This window comes from Barbus barbus (genome assembly GCF_936440315.1).
Source record: "Barbus barbus genome assembly, chromosome: 29".
In the NCBI taxonomy this organism is placed as follows: domain Eukaryota; kingdom Metazoa; phylum Chordata; class Actinopteri; order Cypriniformes; family Cyprinidae; genus Barbus; species Barbus barbus.
In genome coordinates, this window is record NC_136757.1 from 20,571,917 (window position 1) to 20,590,903 (window position 18,987).

The following is an 18,987-nucleotide window of genomic DNA, read 5'->3' on the forward strand; positions in this document are numbered from 1 at the left end:
GATTAGATTAACTCTGCTGTCATGTAATGTCCACTTAATGTTAATCTTTAAAAACACTAATAATTTTATAACACTAACCTTATAGATTTAATAAATGTGAGCTTTAGCAAATCTCAGAATTAATATTTTAATTTGTAATGATGTGATGCTTAAATTCACTTCACTGGTTTTGGTCAAAGTTTAAAATTGTTAAATTTATTTTTTGGTAATTAAAATAATGCTGAAATTAAATAAAATATAAATATTAGATGAAAAATTAAAATGTAAATTAGAAATGTCTTGCCAACTAACTGAAATAAGTTATGTTACTAACTTAAGTTACACTGTAAAAAAATTAATAAAATTGAGCCAACTTAAAATTTGAAGGCAACCAGAGGGCTGTTTCATAAAAGAGGCTAAGAAAAGCGGGGATTAAAGTCCAAAACCTGACTTGAAATAACCTAACAAATCCATCGGGACTAAAGCGGTTTCATAAACGACAATTCAAGCTCACGCAATCTGACTAATTCGATCCAGCTTCAGTGAGTCAGGATAATGTGACGTGCACACTTATTCGTAAGCAGCCCTCAATGTCGATCATGGATCAAATCGATCCACCATGGCAAACAGCGAATAGGCTATTTGTGCTGTTTAATGCATTTGAGACATTGCGTTTTCCTCAGTGCATAACTGACACGTCACAGGTATATTTTTCATCTGTAAATGTTAGAAAGTAATGCAAATATATCCATTTTGCTGTCGGGAGTGGGCGAGGCTTGCTCGAGCGAACGATCGCTGCTGCGCACATGCGCGCGCTACACAGACGGAGCAGGATAGAATAATAGCGCAAGAATTCAGAATAAAATATACATTATGCCAAAATATTTGTTGATGGACATTAAATGTGACACGTAGAATTTTAATCCTACATATACGTTTATTTTTATGATAGCAGTAAATGTAAATCAAATGTAAGCTGGCTAATACAGCCATACTAGCTCAAAAATGTGTGTTCTTCTTATCAGTTAAAATTGAGTCTGATTTCTATTATTTATTTTAATTTTTAATTCAGTGATTTTAACTTTTAATTTAGTGTTTTTAATGCTTTAAAGAGCAATTTTAGATTGTAATGTTTTAATGTTCTAATAACAATAAAAGCTGTCATAAACCCGAGAGAAAGGCTGCATGGCTAGAAAGTGTTGATTAACTGAATGCACAAGTAACAACTATGTTAAAATGATTTCATATATCTTAAAAAAAGGTCATTACATTTTGGGCACAATACATTAAATACAGTTGGTTGTAGCCTATTTTGTTTTTACTTATTTGGTTATTTAAGGTGTATTTTCTGTATAGTTTTATTTTTGGACTAATAATAAAGTCAACTAATTGTATGTGAGAGAGAGAGTCAGTGGTAATATCAGTTCGTTCCTATTGGTCCGTGTTAGAGGAGCTCAGCTTAGCCTGACAGTTAGCCTGCTCCTGACCAGGTTAGTTTCTCAGCATAAATTGCCACAGTGACTGAGCTTGAGCTATGGTAATTTTGCTTTCAGAAACCAAATCAAGTGAAAATAAATCTAAATTACTAATAAGCCTGGCTTATTTGGTAAACTAGTTTTATGAAACAGCCCCCAGCTTCAGCAGATATTCTCAACTTTTTGTTGTATAAACTTAAAACAAGTTGAGAAAACTAAAAAAATCTGCTGAAGCTGGTTGCCTTAATTATAAGCTGGCTCAACATTTTTTTTTAACAGTGTATAAGTATCCAAAAACTGAAAATAAAGCTAAATGGAGATTATAAACAAATAAACTAAATTCAGACCAATATATTCTTTGAAATTTCTCATTTGTGTTCCAGGTCATACAGGTTTGGAACAACACATGGGTGAGTAAACAATGACAGGGTTTTCATTTTAAACTTTAAGAAGCCTGCTGGAAACATCAGCATACCTCAAGCATCCAGGTACAACATATGCAAGTCTTTTCAGCAGGTTATGGATGCAAAATAGCAGAGAAAACTAACCTGACATTTGAGGAAATGAGACAAAAGGAAGGAAATAAAAGAACGAGAGACATGTATAGTTGGACTGGTTGGTAATGCTCCATTCTGATTATTATGCCTGTCAGCCAGGGTGAGGAATCAGAACCCTCTCTCTCTCATCTCAGCCCTGTGCTTGGAATGCAGCCTGCAACATGCAGATATTCACAACATGTGCACGCGCATCTCTGTGTGTGCCGCCACCTTGTATACTCAATAATTAGCGGGCTCAGAATGGGTTTGATTGGCATGCGTTGTGAATGTTTTCCCTGCTATGCCATGTATCGTTGTGCACTGATGGAGAACTGGCATAAATTCGTCCTGAAAACGAGAGATCAACATCCTCCCCCCACAAACCTATGCACATGCACACACCTGTATGGCTCTTTGGATTGGGTGGGAAATTTATCTCTGTAAATTGGGTGAGCAGGTGGCTTATTTTGTGGAGAGAATTTGGGCAATAGGGGAGACTGGAGGGAAGGAGGAGGAGGGGGGGGGGGGTGGTACAGACAAACAAGCCGCGAGGGAGAGAGGGAAAGAGAGAGAGGAAGAGCAGATGCACGAATGATGAACTGAATAAATATGTGTCCACAGATCGGTGTGTTGGCTGCAAAGACTGCCTGAAGCAGCGCTAGCACTGAGAAACGGAGAGATATGAGCGCTCCCATACTCATCAATATGCTGCATCTGGAATTTAAACAAGCTCTTTGCACACTAACTCACTCACTGACTGCTGCTTTATGAGTGAATCTGATGGAGAAACATCCGTGTTATATTTCACCCCCCAAATTAGAAGAAAAAAAGAAACAAGGTTTTGCATAATAAAAATGAAGCCAGTTTTAGGACCATAACAATGTTTTGCATTGTGATGTTATTTTCATGGCATATAAGCACATTTTCCTCTAAATTCATATTGCTGTAATGTGCAAATAATGAAAATCAGCATGTCTAGACACATTGGCTGTGTACAGAATATGTACTAGATTCCAGGCCCTCATTTCTAGACTGGACTACTGCAATGCTCTTCTGGCTGGTCTGCCATCAAACACAATCAAACCTCTACAAATGATTCAGAATGCAGCGGCACGACTGATCTTCATCGAGCCCAAAAGAGCGCATGTGACACCTCTCTTCATCTCCTTGCACTGGCTACCAGTGGCAGCTCGCATCAAGTTCAAGACACTGATGCTTGCATACAGAACTACCACAGGCTCAGCACCCTCCTACTTCCACTCACTATTACGAACCTACATCCCCTCCAGAAGTCTGAGATCTGCTATTGAGCGACGCCTTGTGGTACCATCACAGAGAGGCTCAAAATCACTCTCCAGAACATTCTCGTTCACCATTCCTGGCTGGTGGAATAATCTTCCCACCCCTATCCGGAATGCCGGATCCCTGTCAATCTTCAAGCAACAACTGAAAACTCATCTCTTTTGGCAGTACTTGACTTCATCCTAAACTCAAAAAAAAAAAAAAACTCACTCTTTCCCTCTCTTTCTCTCCCTCCCTTACTAGCTTGTACTTATTTGAACAATGACTGAGACTTGGTGTTACGAGCACTTCCTCTGTCTGATTGCCTCTTCAAGATGAATCGCTTTTTGTATCCCCCAATTGTAAGTCGCTTTGCATAAAAGCGTCTGCCAAATGACTAAATGTAAATGATGGCTAACTTTTTGATGGTTGATGAAGATGAGTGCTCATTCCTGGACATGTAGACATTGTCCTTTGGAACTAATTTCTTGATACTTAGCATTTGAAAAAGAGTTGCTCATCTCACAGACAAGTATGCATAATCGGACATGATTTTCTTTCTTATCCAAATTAAATGAAATTCAATACAACAAAGCCCATCACAGTGTATACTTATAGTAGCAATTTTACTATTTAAATAATATATAATAATATTTTTGCATTATTGTAGCTATGGTCTATATGAAAGATTTGTTAAAATGTGTAATTGTCATGAAAATAATGTAAAAAAAAGAACCTTAATTTACTTTAAAATATTTGTGATTTTGAGGGGAATATGAACCAGATGTTTCCTATTTTTAGTGAGCTTACTTTACATCTAGAGCATGTAATGTATTCATGTAGTAAAGTTAACGAGAGGCAACAAACTGAAACTTAATTCCCAGAGGAGTGATATTTATAAGATGCTCTGCTGAACCATATGCTATGAGGGGAGGTGTTTATTGTTTTTCTATGTATTTCTATTCGTACGAGCTCAGTACTGCCGTTCTGCTGCAGCGTGCATCATCCCTAAAGACGTTAATTTTGCATGACGAGCGTGACACACATACACTCATGCACACATCTGCCTATCTCTCCTTCTCTGTTCTCATTCCTCCTAGTAATCTCCCCCCCCCTCTTTCATCCCCATTTCTCCTCCTCTTCCGACTCCTTCAAAATAATAATAAATGAAAAATAAAACCCTGACAGCTTGTGATGCGCACGATTGAGATATTAGGATTCTGCGGGGTATTTTGTTAGGTAATTCAAAGCCCCATGGGAGTCTCAGGAAAGTAAAGCTTGTCAGCCCGGGAACTTTGTGATCCTTGCAAGTCGTCTTAGTCATTAGCCTGAACTTTTCATTTTATTTACGACTGTGCAGTGGATTATCGCCTCCCTGTTTTTGCTTGGCTTGTTTTTACGGCAGTGGATATGATGGATGGGATAGCTTTAATCTTTCAGCTGTCTTTTTTCCTTCTTTTAACGATGTAGAGTTGTTTCCATTTCGTCCGTTACGTACATGATTCACAGAGCATGAAGCCTTCAGCCGGGTGAGAGGTCGACCTTGCCACAGTCTGCTGTACTGCATCTGATGTGTTTATGATGATGTTTGGCCATTAAAAGCTCTTTTATTACTGCCCTCGAGGTGAATTAAAACACAGGGCTTTTGCCCGTCGACTCCGTATTTTCAGTATCTAGACTGAAATGTTATGAATACAGTCACAATCCTTTGTAAGAGATGTAAGAATCCACATACAGTAGAAGAATTAGTTCCAGGTTCTTTAATCGGTTTCATTTTCAATTTATATAGTGATATATATTTTTTTTTTTTAAGGAAATTCATATTTTATTAAGCAAGTATGCATTAAAATGTTCAAAAGTGACAATAAAGGCATCTGCAATTTTACAAAAGATTTATGTGTGATTTTATTTTTAACTTCTATTTAAGGAATGCTAAAAAAAATTTAGCACCGTTTCCTCAAAAATATTAAGCAGCACAACTGTTTCCAACATTGATAATAATAAGAAATACATTTTGAGCACCGAATTAGATTGAACATTAAAGAAACATGTGACACTGAAGTCTGGAGTAATGGCTGAAAATTCAGCATTAGGAATTTAATTGGAATTTAACACACAGGCTTATAGAAAACAGTCATTTTATATTGTAATAATATTTCACAATATTGCTGATTTTGCTGTATTTTTAATCAAATAAATGAAGTCTCATTGAGCATAAGAGACTTGTTCTCCGAAACTGGTGTAGTATGATTCCTTTGGGGTATCGGGAACTAACTCGGGGTCAACCGCAGCAGCATGCTCTATTATACATCAAATGTTAGTACTGATTAACCAACAGTCTGTATAAGAGAACAGAGCTCAGATGAAACCTGTAGTTTTAATGGTGAAAGACGGTTCCACCGTCTTGGAATGAGGCCTGACCTAGACAAAAGCCAATTTCCCAGCTGTTAGCTTAGGCACAGTTTGTTCATTTAGCTCTCGTATATTTTCGCCAAAGCTGTTAAGCAGCATCTGTCTACGGTTCTCCCTGTTTCCCGATGTGTGTGTGTGTGTGCAACAGTGCAGCACTAGCCTGATTTATCCCGTTTTTGTAGATTTCTGTATTTGTCTGGGTGTTTTTCATGTCTGCAGTGAGTGAAAAATAGCTCAGGGTGTCTCTGCATGAGAAGACGCTGATCTGCTGGTTCAACCTGACGCCACACTCCATCAATTCAGAATCAGGATTACTGCTCCATGGGAAAAACGTACGCGACTCTTTTCCCTGTCAGGAGTTATGGAATGATGCTGTGGATCTTTATAATGTGACACAAGGTCTTTGACATGAATAGACCATTAAGGAGATCTTTAATTTCATGTTTCATTCACCATGAAAAAATCTAGCAGGAGTCACCAGGCTGCTTTAAACTGCCCTGATGAATGGCTTTGGGGCTTTGACTGTGTCTGGAAAACAACCTATTAAAACGGTTGTGGCAGAACAGGAGATTGAATTGGACGTCATGCTATCCAGAAACAGAGGGCAGTAAATACTAAATGGCAGTCCAGACCGTGGCTGCTGGTCTCTGATATGGTTTTGGGCTGGCTTGGCCCATTCCCCCTGGGGTCAGAGACGGAGGTTAACCATCTCGGGTTACCGGAGCAGTATGTTAGGTTATGCTCAGGAAAGAATTCAGCCGCCTCTTGGCTCCGGGTTCTGCCAGTTTCACTGCTTTGAAAGCATTCCAGGCATTTTTGGCCTCTTCCTACATATTCAACTTTCGTCTTCCGATATACTATATCCAAATTGCTTTTTCCCTACCTTTCTGCTGTTTTTCTTTTCCCTCTTGTTCTCTGTTGTGCTTTGCCACCTTCTTTTTAAAGGGATAGCTCACCCAAAATAAAAATGTATTTATAAAAAAAGAGAACTCTTAAAATATGTAGTTCACGCAAATTAAAATTCTGTCATCTACTCAGTCATGTCATTCCAGACCTGCATTACTTTTCTGTGAACACACACAAATAAGATATTTTAAAAGTTTTAACTGTTTTTGTCCATGCAGTTAAAGTCAGTGAGTACCAAAACAACCTTGGACTTGACTTTTATTTACACATTGACTTTCATTGCTTGGACAAAAACAGTTGAAACACTGTTTGAAATGTCTTTTGTATTCCACAAAACAAGTCAGTCATACAAGTTGGGAAAGACATGAGGGTGAGTAGGCTAAATGATGAGTAAATTTTCACTTTTGTATGAAACACATCTTTAAGATTTTATTCTTTTTATAAAGGAATTGGCCTATTGTTTTTTTTTTTAATAATCTTTTTTTCTTTTTACTGCATTTGTTATGATTATTTTTAAAATCCATTGTAGCACTTTGAATTACCATTGTGAAATGTGCTATATGAAAAAGCCTGCGTTGCATTGGAAAAACAAATTGTCATCCAGGAGTTAATTTCACGTAATAATTTGTGGTAAACTGATACAAAAGGATAGAAAAATGGCTGATTATTATAGAAAACTGCATGCTGAGATGGCAAAACAAATAGATGTTGCCTTAGTAGTGGATCAACCTGGTTTGCATCCAGGAGCCTTTAAGACAAATTTGATAATATGAGGTCACAGTGTGGGTTTCATGAGAGGTCAAGACCAGACCGTGAAGCAATTTCACATAGCAAATGTTCTATTGCTGCTGCTTGGAACAGGATGAGCTCTCTGTAGGGGCCTTATGTAAGTGAATTGATCCGTTATAGACTATGATATGCTGTAGCTGTTCAACTGTGCCAAGACATTCATTACCTTCAGATTCACAAATTAGAAGAGAATGTCGGATAGCGGTTTAATTTCTGTTCTCTGTGATCATTTGGGGCTGATAATGCATGCGTTAATTCATGCCTTTATTACCGATCACTTCTCTCATTAATGCCATTCTCTACTCTCAATATCAGCTTTTTATCTGGGACACACATAAATGAAGTTTGCTCTCAAATCCTTAGATGATTTATCGTGTTCAAATCCCTCAGGGGTCCGTAATGAAATCAGTGCTTTTCTTCCTTTACCCAGAATACATATCTGAAAATTTGTGCTTTTTGAAGGCAGAGAATGGGTCTCATAATAACTTTATTCATACACAAAGCATTTGAATTTCAACCAGGTTTAACGTCCTTGAAATTCTGAGTATGCAACTTGACATTAGCATGGGGGTGGCTCTCCAGATACTCATTCTGCTCATGATTTGTGGCTTGGAGTTGCCACCTCCTATTAGCAGTAGATCGGAGTTCATTAAGCAGCCTACGCTACCAAGCTATTATTGATTAGCTAAGTGATTTGTTATCTTAAGTAACAGCTTCTCAATGGTTGGTCAGAGATACCGCTGTCCCATCCATGCTCCTCTCATGGTATTTTAATGACCTCATTCAGATAATTACCTTCTCAAACATTCGTAATTACATTGACAGGGGAAACTCTATAGAGGCATGTAAATCCTATTGCTGTTGGCTTTGGCTAAGCTAAATATTAATTAAAAGTGTTAAAAACTCAAGTTACTAAATACATTTTCCTAAGAGAGTTAACACTGTAGTGCTGTGTGTTTTTAAACATTTTGAACATGATTGAGCTCTCTAATATTTCAACTGACAACTGATTGAGTGTGTGTGTGTCAGGTCTACTTGTTGGCTGAACAATGCCATTCTTTCCAGGCCATTCATTTCCCATAATGATTAAAGAGGAACAGGTTACTAAAATATGAAAATGTTTCTTCCACTACTCTTCAGCATCACTGCAACACCACTACTAAATATACAGAGTGATAATGTAGTCTGATTCCTGCGTGAAAGTCTCTTATGAGCCAGTTCTTTAGCAAATCAAATGCATGCAGTGCAACTAATGCATCTCAATCTCAAATGACTCGAGATGAATCAATGTATGAATCGATTCTTTTTAGTAAATAAAACTCATACTCATACAACACTCATACAGTACCTATAGCTTATCCCTGAAGAAATTATGCCTTGGTTCTTCTTAGTGAATCAGACACGGCACAACCTGTGTCATAAATCCTTGAACAAGTAACTTGGTGTGGTTACGTTATGATGTATAATATCTGCAAAAAAGGTCAATTTTCTGCTATAGTGTAGTGATCTATAAAGCTCACACAGGATTCACCTTCAATCCAAGCAGAATGCTATTGGTCAATCCAGTGAATTCATGTGACCAGTTTGAACCCTTTGTGATATCTACATGGGGAAATCTTTCACCCTCTTGTGAAATTCCCAATTGCATGGTTTCCTATTGAAATGACTGGATTTCGTCCATAAATATTCACCATTTAAGGAGCTAGATGCCTTAAGAGGAATCTGAACCAGAATCAAGAATATTCCCATCTTTTATTGTAAAGAATTAGCTTTAGGCTATTTATTAGGACAGCATTGAATGTTAGTATGGTATCTGTGAAGCAATCATGTTACCTGAATTGACATTTGCCATAATTAAAAGTGGAATGGTGTATGTTATATCCAATCTTGTATTTACTTCACCCCCTCTGCATCTGTTTAGCTTGCAGTCCCCTGAAACTCTATAGCTCAGAGTTTCTAATTATGCTAATTAAATGCGTGAGGCCTGGCGCATACTCGTAAATGATTAATTGTAGCAAGACAATAGAATCACTGATACCAACTTATGGCAGCGTCTTCTAGTTTAAGCTATCCTGTTCCGTCTGCCTTCATTCCCCATTTGGCCTCTTTTCATTTTCTCTCTTTTTCTTCTTCGTGTAAGCCTATTGTTGGGCATAATTTGCTGCATTGGGTATTGAACTATTAGTGTGTGGGGCGGCCTTGTTCAGACTTCAATAGCAGGAATTCTAGAAATGTCCTGGAAAGATAGTTAGCCCTGATAAAACGCCACAAGCCATTTCACTATAGAAATAGACCCACAATGGATGTAGTTGTGTGTGTACATGTACATGTGTGCGTTTTGGACAGCAAGGCCATGCTCTGATAAATGAGAGCTGGCTGCTTTGCATTGTGTAACTCAATTGGCGCTTAGCCACAGGAAAATGAGAAGGGTTTTTTTGAATAAAGAAATTGAGGCTGTCAGATTTTAATACATGTACGTGTCGCCTTAACGCTTAACATGGCGCTGAAAAGCTCAGCTGACGCCGATTTGTTTATGTTTGCACTGCGACCGTAACTAACAGCATTTCCACTAAAGTTTCAAAGCAAATGTTCTCAGCTTGTTAACACTCAAGCAGAGAGCTGAGTACTACTCATTCATATATTGAGTTTCATGCTATTGAAACCACTGACCACTGTGGAAAATATATCAGAAACGCATGACAACTGGCCTTATAATTTCCCAGGTTTTTCCATTGTTCTTTTGAACAAATACAACAGTTCATTTAAAAGGTATGAAAAGCATGCTGTGCCTTTTCATAAATTCTGGTTTTCCGTTATTGACCCTTATGTTCTGTTGAGAATGGCTTTCTGTTTTGTTGTTCAATATTCTTGATCTGTTCCTCTGGCTTAATCAAAACTCTCATTATTTAGTTAAAAATACTCTCATTATTTAGTTAACCTCATGTTGTTTCAATCCTATATGCATTTCTTTCTACTGCAGAACACAAAACAAGATTTATTTTTGAAAGTTGATGGGTTCCAGTGTTGTATTGGACCCCACTGATTTTCCTTGTATGGACAAAACAGTGTAAACACTCTTTAAAATTTATTCCCATTGCGTTTCACTGAAGAATGAAAGTCAGTTTGGAACAACACAAGGATTTGATTCCATTTTTCATGGAGGAAAACTGGAGTGTGTATCAACTTGATGCAGCAATTTTCTGTATGTTTTTCAAGCTATTAAAATGGGGTTGGTGTATATCAAACCAGTAAAAGATACACGCAATAATACATGTATCATCTGTCCATTGAAATCTCTTTTACAGACAGTACCATTACGTTATACTATTACAGACAATACTATTGTGACAGTTCTCCAGAGCTTCTCTGTGCCTCTCTGAAGTGCAGAGGTAATTTTCCACATAGATTGCATTGCACTTTAATTTCAGTGACATTTGTGTTTCCATCGCATCTTCTCTCTTTCTGTCGTCTTTTTTTTTTTTCAAGAGGGCAAGAGTTCTGAAAAATACAATACCTGTATATTTCAGGCATTCAATTTTAAAGGCCATCTCTACTTGCATTAACTTTCTCAAGTACACACACATGCAGCCACACTAAAAAGTTATATACAAAAAAAAGAAAAAGAAAAAGTCACAATACCTACAGTAGGCAGTACTTTTAAAGGAATAGTTCACCCAAAAATTTAAATTGTCAAATTACACACCCGCATGTAGTACCAAGCACATAAGACCTTTGTTCATCTTTGGAACACAAATGAATATATTCAAGATATGACCCTCCATAGATGGCAACACAACTACCACGTTCAAGACCCAGAAAGGTAGTAAGTACGTTGTTAAAATAGTCCATGTAACATCAGCAGTGTTGTGCAAGTTACTTCCAAACTGTAATACATTACAGATTACTTGTTACTGTTATTTAAAAGTAATTAATTACCTTACAATATTACTGTCTCAGAATTGTAATGCGTTACATGACTCCTGTATTACTTTTGAGTTACTTTCACCAAAATAACTACAGAAGTAGAACTTCACATTCTAAAATGATAAAATGTACTGGAGCCCTGCCCTAATGGCAAAGTGTTTATATTTCGTTCTGGATTTTTATTAAGTTCATTTAGAAAAAAAACGTTTGGAGCATTTTTTGTTCATTTAAATAAGTTTTTTCTTTCTTGAAGTAACGACCAAGCGGCCAGCGGCATACCGGCAGGCTGACCATAGCTTATGTTTGATCAATTTAGCCTTCTCAGATCATCATGACTTGCCTAAAATAAAATCTATAGATACACTAAAACAGTTCAAGCTCATAACAATGTTTAAACGTTAAACCTAGATAAATGTGCGCTGTGTCCAGTAGTTTGTGCGGAGAGTGGAAGCTAAAGCACAGGACGGAGGCACCAGCGCAATCAATTGCTAATTTTTTACAATGGAAACTACTTACGCCATAATTTTTGATCATAAAGGTAAGAGTAATACATCATTCGTAACTGTAAAGGGTCTACTTTTATTTGTGTGCACTCACAATATCAACAAAACGTCGTGCTTTTATCTTGAACAGGAGTGCTTCACAAAAATGAACAAAGTCAGTGAATACATGCCTCACAGACATGATAAATATATATATATTTGTGTGTATATATATATGTGTGTGTATATATATATATATATATATATATATATGTGTGTGTATATGTGTGTGTGTGTGTATGTGTATATATGTGTGTGTATATATATATATGTATATGTATATGTATGTATATGTATATGTGTGTGTGTATATATATATATATATATATATATATATATATATATATATATATATATATATATATATATATATATATATATATAGAGAAAGCTTTAAATTACTACTTAACGAAATAAATAAAAATTAAAACAAAAACTCTTTAATACAATCGTTATCCGTGAAGATGCACTTCTCTCTAAAGGCGCGTCTAACGAGGAGATGGCGAATCCTTACTATTTCCCCCCGGACACATTCATGGTAATTACTTTTGCTGGGGCTTTTGCTTTATTGCGTGTATTTGAACACAGAACTCTTCGGCAGGACTCATGTTGTTTCCACCAGCGTGGCAATTTTTTTTTTCATCAATAATTGATGGATGTCTAAAATATAAAGATAAGGAGAAGCCTAAAACAGGCCCGAAGCCCGGCCCTAGGGACATAAAGTCGGATCCGACTTTAAATTAAATATTTTAAAAAATTGGGGCTAAAAGTGTGTTGTAACGCAAGCGTTACTGAACATGTACCGAGTAAAATATTACTGAAAATTGATTAGTAATGCCTTACACTACTGCGTTACATCAAAAAGTAATACATTACTGTAATGCATTACTTTTGTAACGTGTTACTCCCAACACTGAACATCAGTGGTTTAACCGTAATTTTATGAAACTATGAGAATACTTTTATTGCACAAAGAAAACAAAAATAACTACTTTATTCAAAACATTTTCTCTAAACCTACAGTGAGCTACAAGGTTGTTAATCAATGCTATATGCACTTTATTTCAACTTTTATGCACATACTTTCAACATTTTAACAGTAGAGTTCCTGGTGTAGAACCAAATAACTCCTAATTCTCCAAAAATGTCTACATCAATCAGACAATTGCAACAAGCAAATCATGCCCACCCACTCCCATGAAGCACTTTTAGTGGCATTATTTATATATATATATATATATATATATATATATATATATATATATATATTCAGATTGTCATAATGCTTCATGGCGTTGTAGTTCTGCTCTTTAATAAAGCGGTCAAGTACGCAGTACTGTACCTTGTTTACCCCCAAATACTTTTGTTGCTTTATATCAAAGTTTGTGATGTTTTGATTCAGTGAAGCTGGTTGGTTTTGTTCATGGCTTATAATTCTTTCATGAAGACTTTTAAAAAATTACTATGGTATATACTTGGTGCGTAGCGCATTTCAGATCAGTAATTTCAATGTTTATTTTGGTTAGGATGCTGTCTGTAGCAGTAGACAGCAGGAAAGCTCTCTAGGTTCTTAAACAGTGCTTCCCACTCACATGTGCCCTGGCCCCCTCCCCATTCCTGCCTCTGTGTGAAGCCCTTTTGTTAGACGTCCGGGCAGTTCAGTCCTGGGTCCCGTGTCTTTGATGACAGTTCTGTGACACACCACACCGACTGGACCATTAGGGCTGACTGGCACAAATTCTATTGGTGGATGACTTAATTACTGATCTTAATCTCTGGGGTGATGTTAGAGATGCTTTAGAATACATCGGAGTGCTAGTTTAGTTCACAAAAATGAAATCTTCTGCCACCTCACCTGACTTTTTTCTCCATGTTCCTGTTATAGTGCCGGAGCTCCTCTACCATGACGACTGTGGCCAGATCTTTCATCGGGATCTTCTGGCTCCTGCGGTTGGTGTGTGCGGTCTTCCCTGAGGAACCGGGACCTCTGAACTTTATCCCCACTGAAGGTAACGTTGTCTCCATTACACTTGCAGTCATCAAGGATCAGGGTTGGGCCCGTCTGCGCTCTCAGCTTTCACTTTCTAATGCAGAGCAGGCATGTGATTTATCACTCATCAATAATATTGATTCCATGCATCCCAGCCTAACTCATGCTGGTCTATCTAAGCTGAAAGATGAGAAAAGCGAGGGGGTTATAACGCTCAGGGTGGGAGGATAAAGAGACGAGGAGCTACGGGAAGCTCTAAGGGAAGTCTTATCATATATTAAAAGAGAGGAACAGCTAGAGAAGGAGAGTAATAAACAGGAGTGTAAAGTACTTGAATATTTGTACTTCGTTATTATGGTTAAGTAAGTATTATTGTGGGAAATTTTAGATCTTGTTCGCAAAATTACAAACAATGGTAAATGTGACCACAGGGCTTTTCCAGCTTGTTAGAACTCCCAAAAAGATTAATGTATCTATATATTTAATGCGAGGAAAGAATAATTCAACTGTAATGTAAATTTAGGTAAAATGTAGTTTGTTCATGTATTTATATTATAATTTATTATTATTATTGATCATTTATCTTGCCTTGATGCTTTTCTACTTACAGATACAACTACATTCAAATATCAAACAACAAAATCAGATAACTAAAATCATAGTTGTTTGATCATTTAATTAATTTAATATTTAAACATTTCCAGTAACAATTTAAGGTAACAGGTTTCAGGATAATACTTAAAAAATATACACAAATATAGGCAGCTATATATTTTCTAGTTATGAAAGAATGAAAATCATGTCAGTTTTATTTTTTATTAATTACAATTATTAATCAGTGTAATTTTTGACATTTAATTTTACATTTAATTCAATTTGTTTTATTTGTTCTACAATTACATTAAAATATCACAACTACAAAACCAGATAGTTGTTTGTTACTTGAAATGTTTAAACTTAAAATTGACCAACTTATTAATGTCATATAACGGGTTTCAGGATAAATGTTATTTCTCAGTGCGTTTTACACCTCTGGCAACAACACAATTTGACTGAGCCGACAGATGATGAGAACAGACTTTATCTGTGAAAACCACTGAAGAGCAACTACAGGCAGCTGTCAACATTTTTATCTCAAGTGTGACTCTCTAGTGATCGAACGCCTCTCGCCTTAACGGATCACCTCACCCACACCCATAAGTGCAATGAAGAGATGATACAACCCTCTGTCAACCCTTTACTTTTATCACTCACTGTCTCATCTCTTTTCTCCTCAGTGGTGAGAAGGTATCCTGTGTTTCTCGGACGACCCCATCGCTCATCACTCAGACAGGAGCCTTTACACATTCAGAGGATCCTGCAGGTCAATCGTACCCTTTACATCGGAGCCAGGTAGGGTGTGAAATAATGCTGATTAGCATGTGCGTACCCTGTAATTACCGTTATATCAGCATCTGTAATTACCTGCAAAGAGATGTGTTTAAGTAAATTATGAGACATTCAAAAACAATCTCTTTTGAGATCAAGAGTCTGAATTGCTGCTTCTTGTAGATAGTAATTAAACAGCTATTAAAGCCGTTTAAAGGGATAATTCACCCAAAAATGAGGATTCTGCCATCATTTACTCAGCTTCATGTTGTTCCAAACTTGTATGCCTTGCTTTCTTCTGTGGAACATAAAAGAAGATATTTTGAAAAACTTTTGTTTTTGGCTCATTGACTTTTACTGTTAAGAATCTTCAAAATATATTTTTTTGTGTGTAAATTGGAATAATGTCAATTTTTGTAATTTATTTATTTATTACATTTTAATTTACTTTTTTTGTTTACTTTTTTTTTTATTTTGCAGATATCTTGTTTTATTTTATCCCTGATCTTACCTTGATGCTTTCCTACTTCTGGATACATTTTGAAGATAGTTATTTGATCATTTAATTGATGTACAATTTAAGGGTAACATATCTTTTTCAAATGATCTTTTTCCTTTTTTGTGGTCTGCAGAAGAAACCCATACAGGTTTGGAATGACATGATCGTAAATTACATTTTTCATTTTAGAGTGAACTGTCCCTTTAAGAAGCATGTGGAGTTATAAATGTGAAGTTTGGACACCTGTAGTCTTTTCAGGATTTTAGGCCAGGATGGGGCTTTGAAAAGATCACAGGGTCAATGACGTTTTTGCTATCCTGCATTTTTTGCCTACCTCACAGGAGCCAGGGTTAGGAATAGATAAACAAAAATAAAACTTCATTAGGTTTGGCGCTTTACAAAAATAAGCCATTTTTTGTGAGTTTATGCAACATACTTCCCAAAAATGCCTGGCACGTCCACTGGGAGAGTTCAAACATATGGTGATAGTTACCAAAAGTTGTAGGGGTCCGGAGGGGGAGGCGTCATACTCTAATAAAGACCCTCATACCGTGTCAGGAAATGACCTGCCCCCTCGACCATGTCAAAAATTAAACCTCAAAAATAAATATATCACAAAGTGCCATATGACTTAAGACACCCAGACTGGGCTATCTCATAAAAAAGGGCAAAAGTCTTTTGCCTAAAGAAGCTCAACTGGAAATCGAGCGACTGTTTTATGCACACTTTCCAACATGGTGCCACTGTGGCCGACATAATTCGATGAAATTCAAGCCCCGCTTTGTGCAGTCAGCAAACTGTATGTACCTATCAGTGTCTGAAGTAAATGGAGGTGTTTGCTGTAGCCAACTGAAAATGACCTCTGTGGAAAAGGAGATTTATTTAGCCGAAGACTCAAGAGGGAGCATTCAATAATAACGGCAACACCGAGTGAAATAAAAAGGATGCAATACTGCTTAGGTGCAAGGGAGAGAGAGAGTCAGTGAAGTTTCAAGTCAAGGATATAGACAGCCCGGATTGACTGAATAAAGTCTGCAACGGTGTGCTCAAGTGTGATAAGGGGTGCAGGCGGGCTAAATCCTGTTAGCATTAGCATAACTGCTCAAGACCATGCCCCAAGAAAGCGACCAGCCTCTCAACCTCTTCACAGTATTACCTTGCCAACACCTGGTCAGGTATGAGAGGACTGAAGTATTTTATTAAACACGTTCAGTTTCCTTCAGAAATTTCTGGACCTCCACGCGAGCGGATGCAAACTAGCCCCAGACTTGTTGGGGGAAAAAATCAGTCCAAGCCATAAACAAATACACCTATAAGACAAATGAGGTGCTTCTTTTGTGATCTGTGTAAATAATTAACGTTCTGAGTAACTAGAGGAGGGCAACTTGGATTGCCAGCGGCGACCTGGTTAAGTCACATTAAATCAAGCCTCAGCCACCTCGTAGTGTTTGACCTCGTCGAGAGGTCAAGTCTTTCAATTAGGCTCAGGAGTGAAACTCAACACATTCCACCCTCAAACCTGTCACTAACGGTGCGGGACAGGTTCCGGCTGACCTCTGAGGTCACAGAAACGCCGCCTGACAGGCGCATGGCCTCCAACGGTGCAGAGAAATGAAGGACTCAGCTGCCGTGGGACGTGGGAAGAATGGTTTGAGACCTCCTGTAGTGCTACAATTGACAAATACATTTTCTCTTTTAGCGGTCTCCTTCATAGCTGATGTTAAATATAGTGGGGACCCCCACGAGAGATCCTGAGTTTTTTTCTGCTTGTCAGTATGGTCATAAATTTGTAGCACTGAATGAGGGCATAGTATTGTACCAAACACACAGTACTGCATAATACATCCCTCAGCATTCCTGCATGAGCTGATAAAATATACAATGAATGCAATATAAGTCGCTTTGGATAAGTGTCTGCCAAATGCATAAATGCAACGTAATGTAATAATAGAGCAAAGGTGGCCAAAGGCACTCCATCATTCAGACATTCTACCAATCTAGAGTGAAGAAAGATAGATAGAGTGAGATGAAATCAAATAGGGAAAGTTAGAAGTTACAATCCATTACTATGTGGCATTGCCACGTGATTTCTAAGATGTACTGTATGGTTGCTTACTGGAAAAATCTAAAGAAATCCATGCCAGGTTTCTGATATTTTGGTCTGTAGATATGGTTTGGGATTTAGATTTTATATGCCAGGTGAAAATTGCAATTCAAATCTCAAATCTCTTGGAAAGTAAATAAAGAATTTATAAGTATAAAAAAGTTTGGTGAATGTGTTGCTGTAGTTTATTGCTAGGGTTGTTCAAAATTCAGATTTGAAGAATCCAATCCCATCCATCCATTCATCCATGGCTTTAGGCCTACATTGCTTTTCTTGTTAAAAACATTTAATTTGAATTAATTTGAACCCCTCTCCATCTGGTGTAGGTGAACCAAAAACAACTGATAACAGCTCTCAGTGATATGTGTCGGGTCCCCGCTATATTAGCAGCAACATTCACAAATGTTTACAGAACAAGCGGGAACCCAGTGTGCCTGTAGCCTCCTCTATCTCTGTTTTATTAAGCAATAGAAAGTCTAAGACCTTCTCAAGCCGTACGGCTAACCCATCTAACCTGCGGCCTATAATGCATCAATCTAAGATTGCTGTAGAGACAAAATGTAATTCCATCAAGTTAGCATTTTTAAACATTCGCTCACTTAAAAATAAATCATTTCTGATCAACGATTTAATAACCACAAACAACCTGGATTTTATGTTTTTAAATGAAACATGGTTAGAAGACAGCTGCAGTGCAACAGTCCTTCATGAAACAGCCCCTCCTAACTTTAATTTTATAAGTGTCTGCAGGACTGTTAGGAGAGGTGGAGGTGTAGCTGCTCTGTTTAAAGATGTTTATCAGTGCAAGCAAATGTCATTTGGTCAGTATTCATCTTTTGAATACCTAGGTATTGTGCTGAAAGGTGCTCCACGCACCCTGTTTATCATTATTTACAGGCCTCCAAAATATTCTCCAGCCTTTGTTGATGATTTCACTGAACTGTTATCAATGATTTCCTCAGAGTTTGACTGTTTTGCTATTGCAGGGGATTTTAATATTCACATAGATAATGCAGAAATCAAAACTACAAAAGAAATTATAACTGTTTTAAACACTTTTGACCTGAGTCAGCATGTGCACGGACCCACACACAATCGTGGACACACCCTAGATTTACTCATCAGTAGAGGTCTAAACATCTCATCCATTGTAATCAAGGATGTAGCACTATCTGATCACTT

At 37.2% G+C, this 18,987-nt stretch overlaps 1 protein-coding gene across 1 annotated transcript in view; it reads left to right on the forward strand.

Moving 5' to 3' along the window:
* The first annotated feature begins 551 nt into the window (after positions 1–551).
* LOC306849697 (semaphorin-6B-like) overlaps positions 552–18,987 on the forward strand; it is a 78,321-nt gene continuing 59,885 nt past the window's right edge. The window contains exons 1-4 of the mRNA XM_079384940.1: positions 552–683; positions 1,838–1,864; positions 13,730–13,853; positions 15,112–15,226. Of these exons, the coding sequence (XP_079241066.1) occupies positions 570–683; positions 1,838–1,864; positions 13,730–13,853; positions 15,112–15,226 (380 nt within the window). The 5' untranslated portion in view covers positions 552–569. The remainder of the gene's footprint in view (positions 684–1,837; positions 1,865–13,729; positions 13,854–15,111; positions 15,227–18,987) is intronic.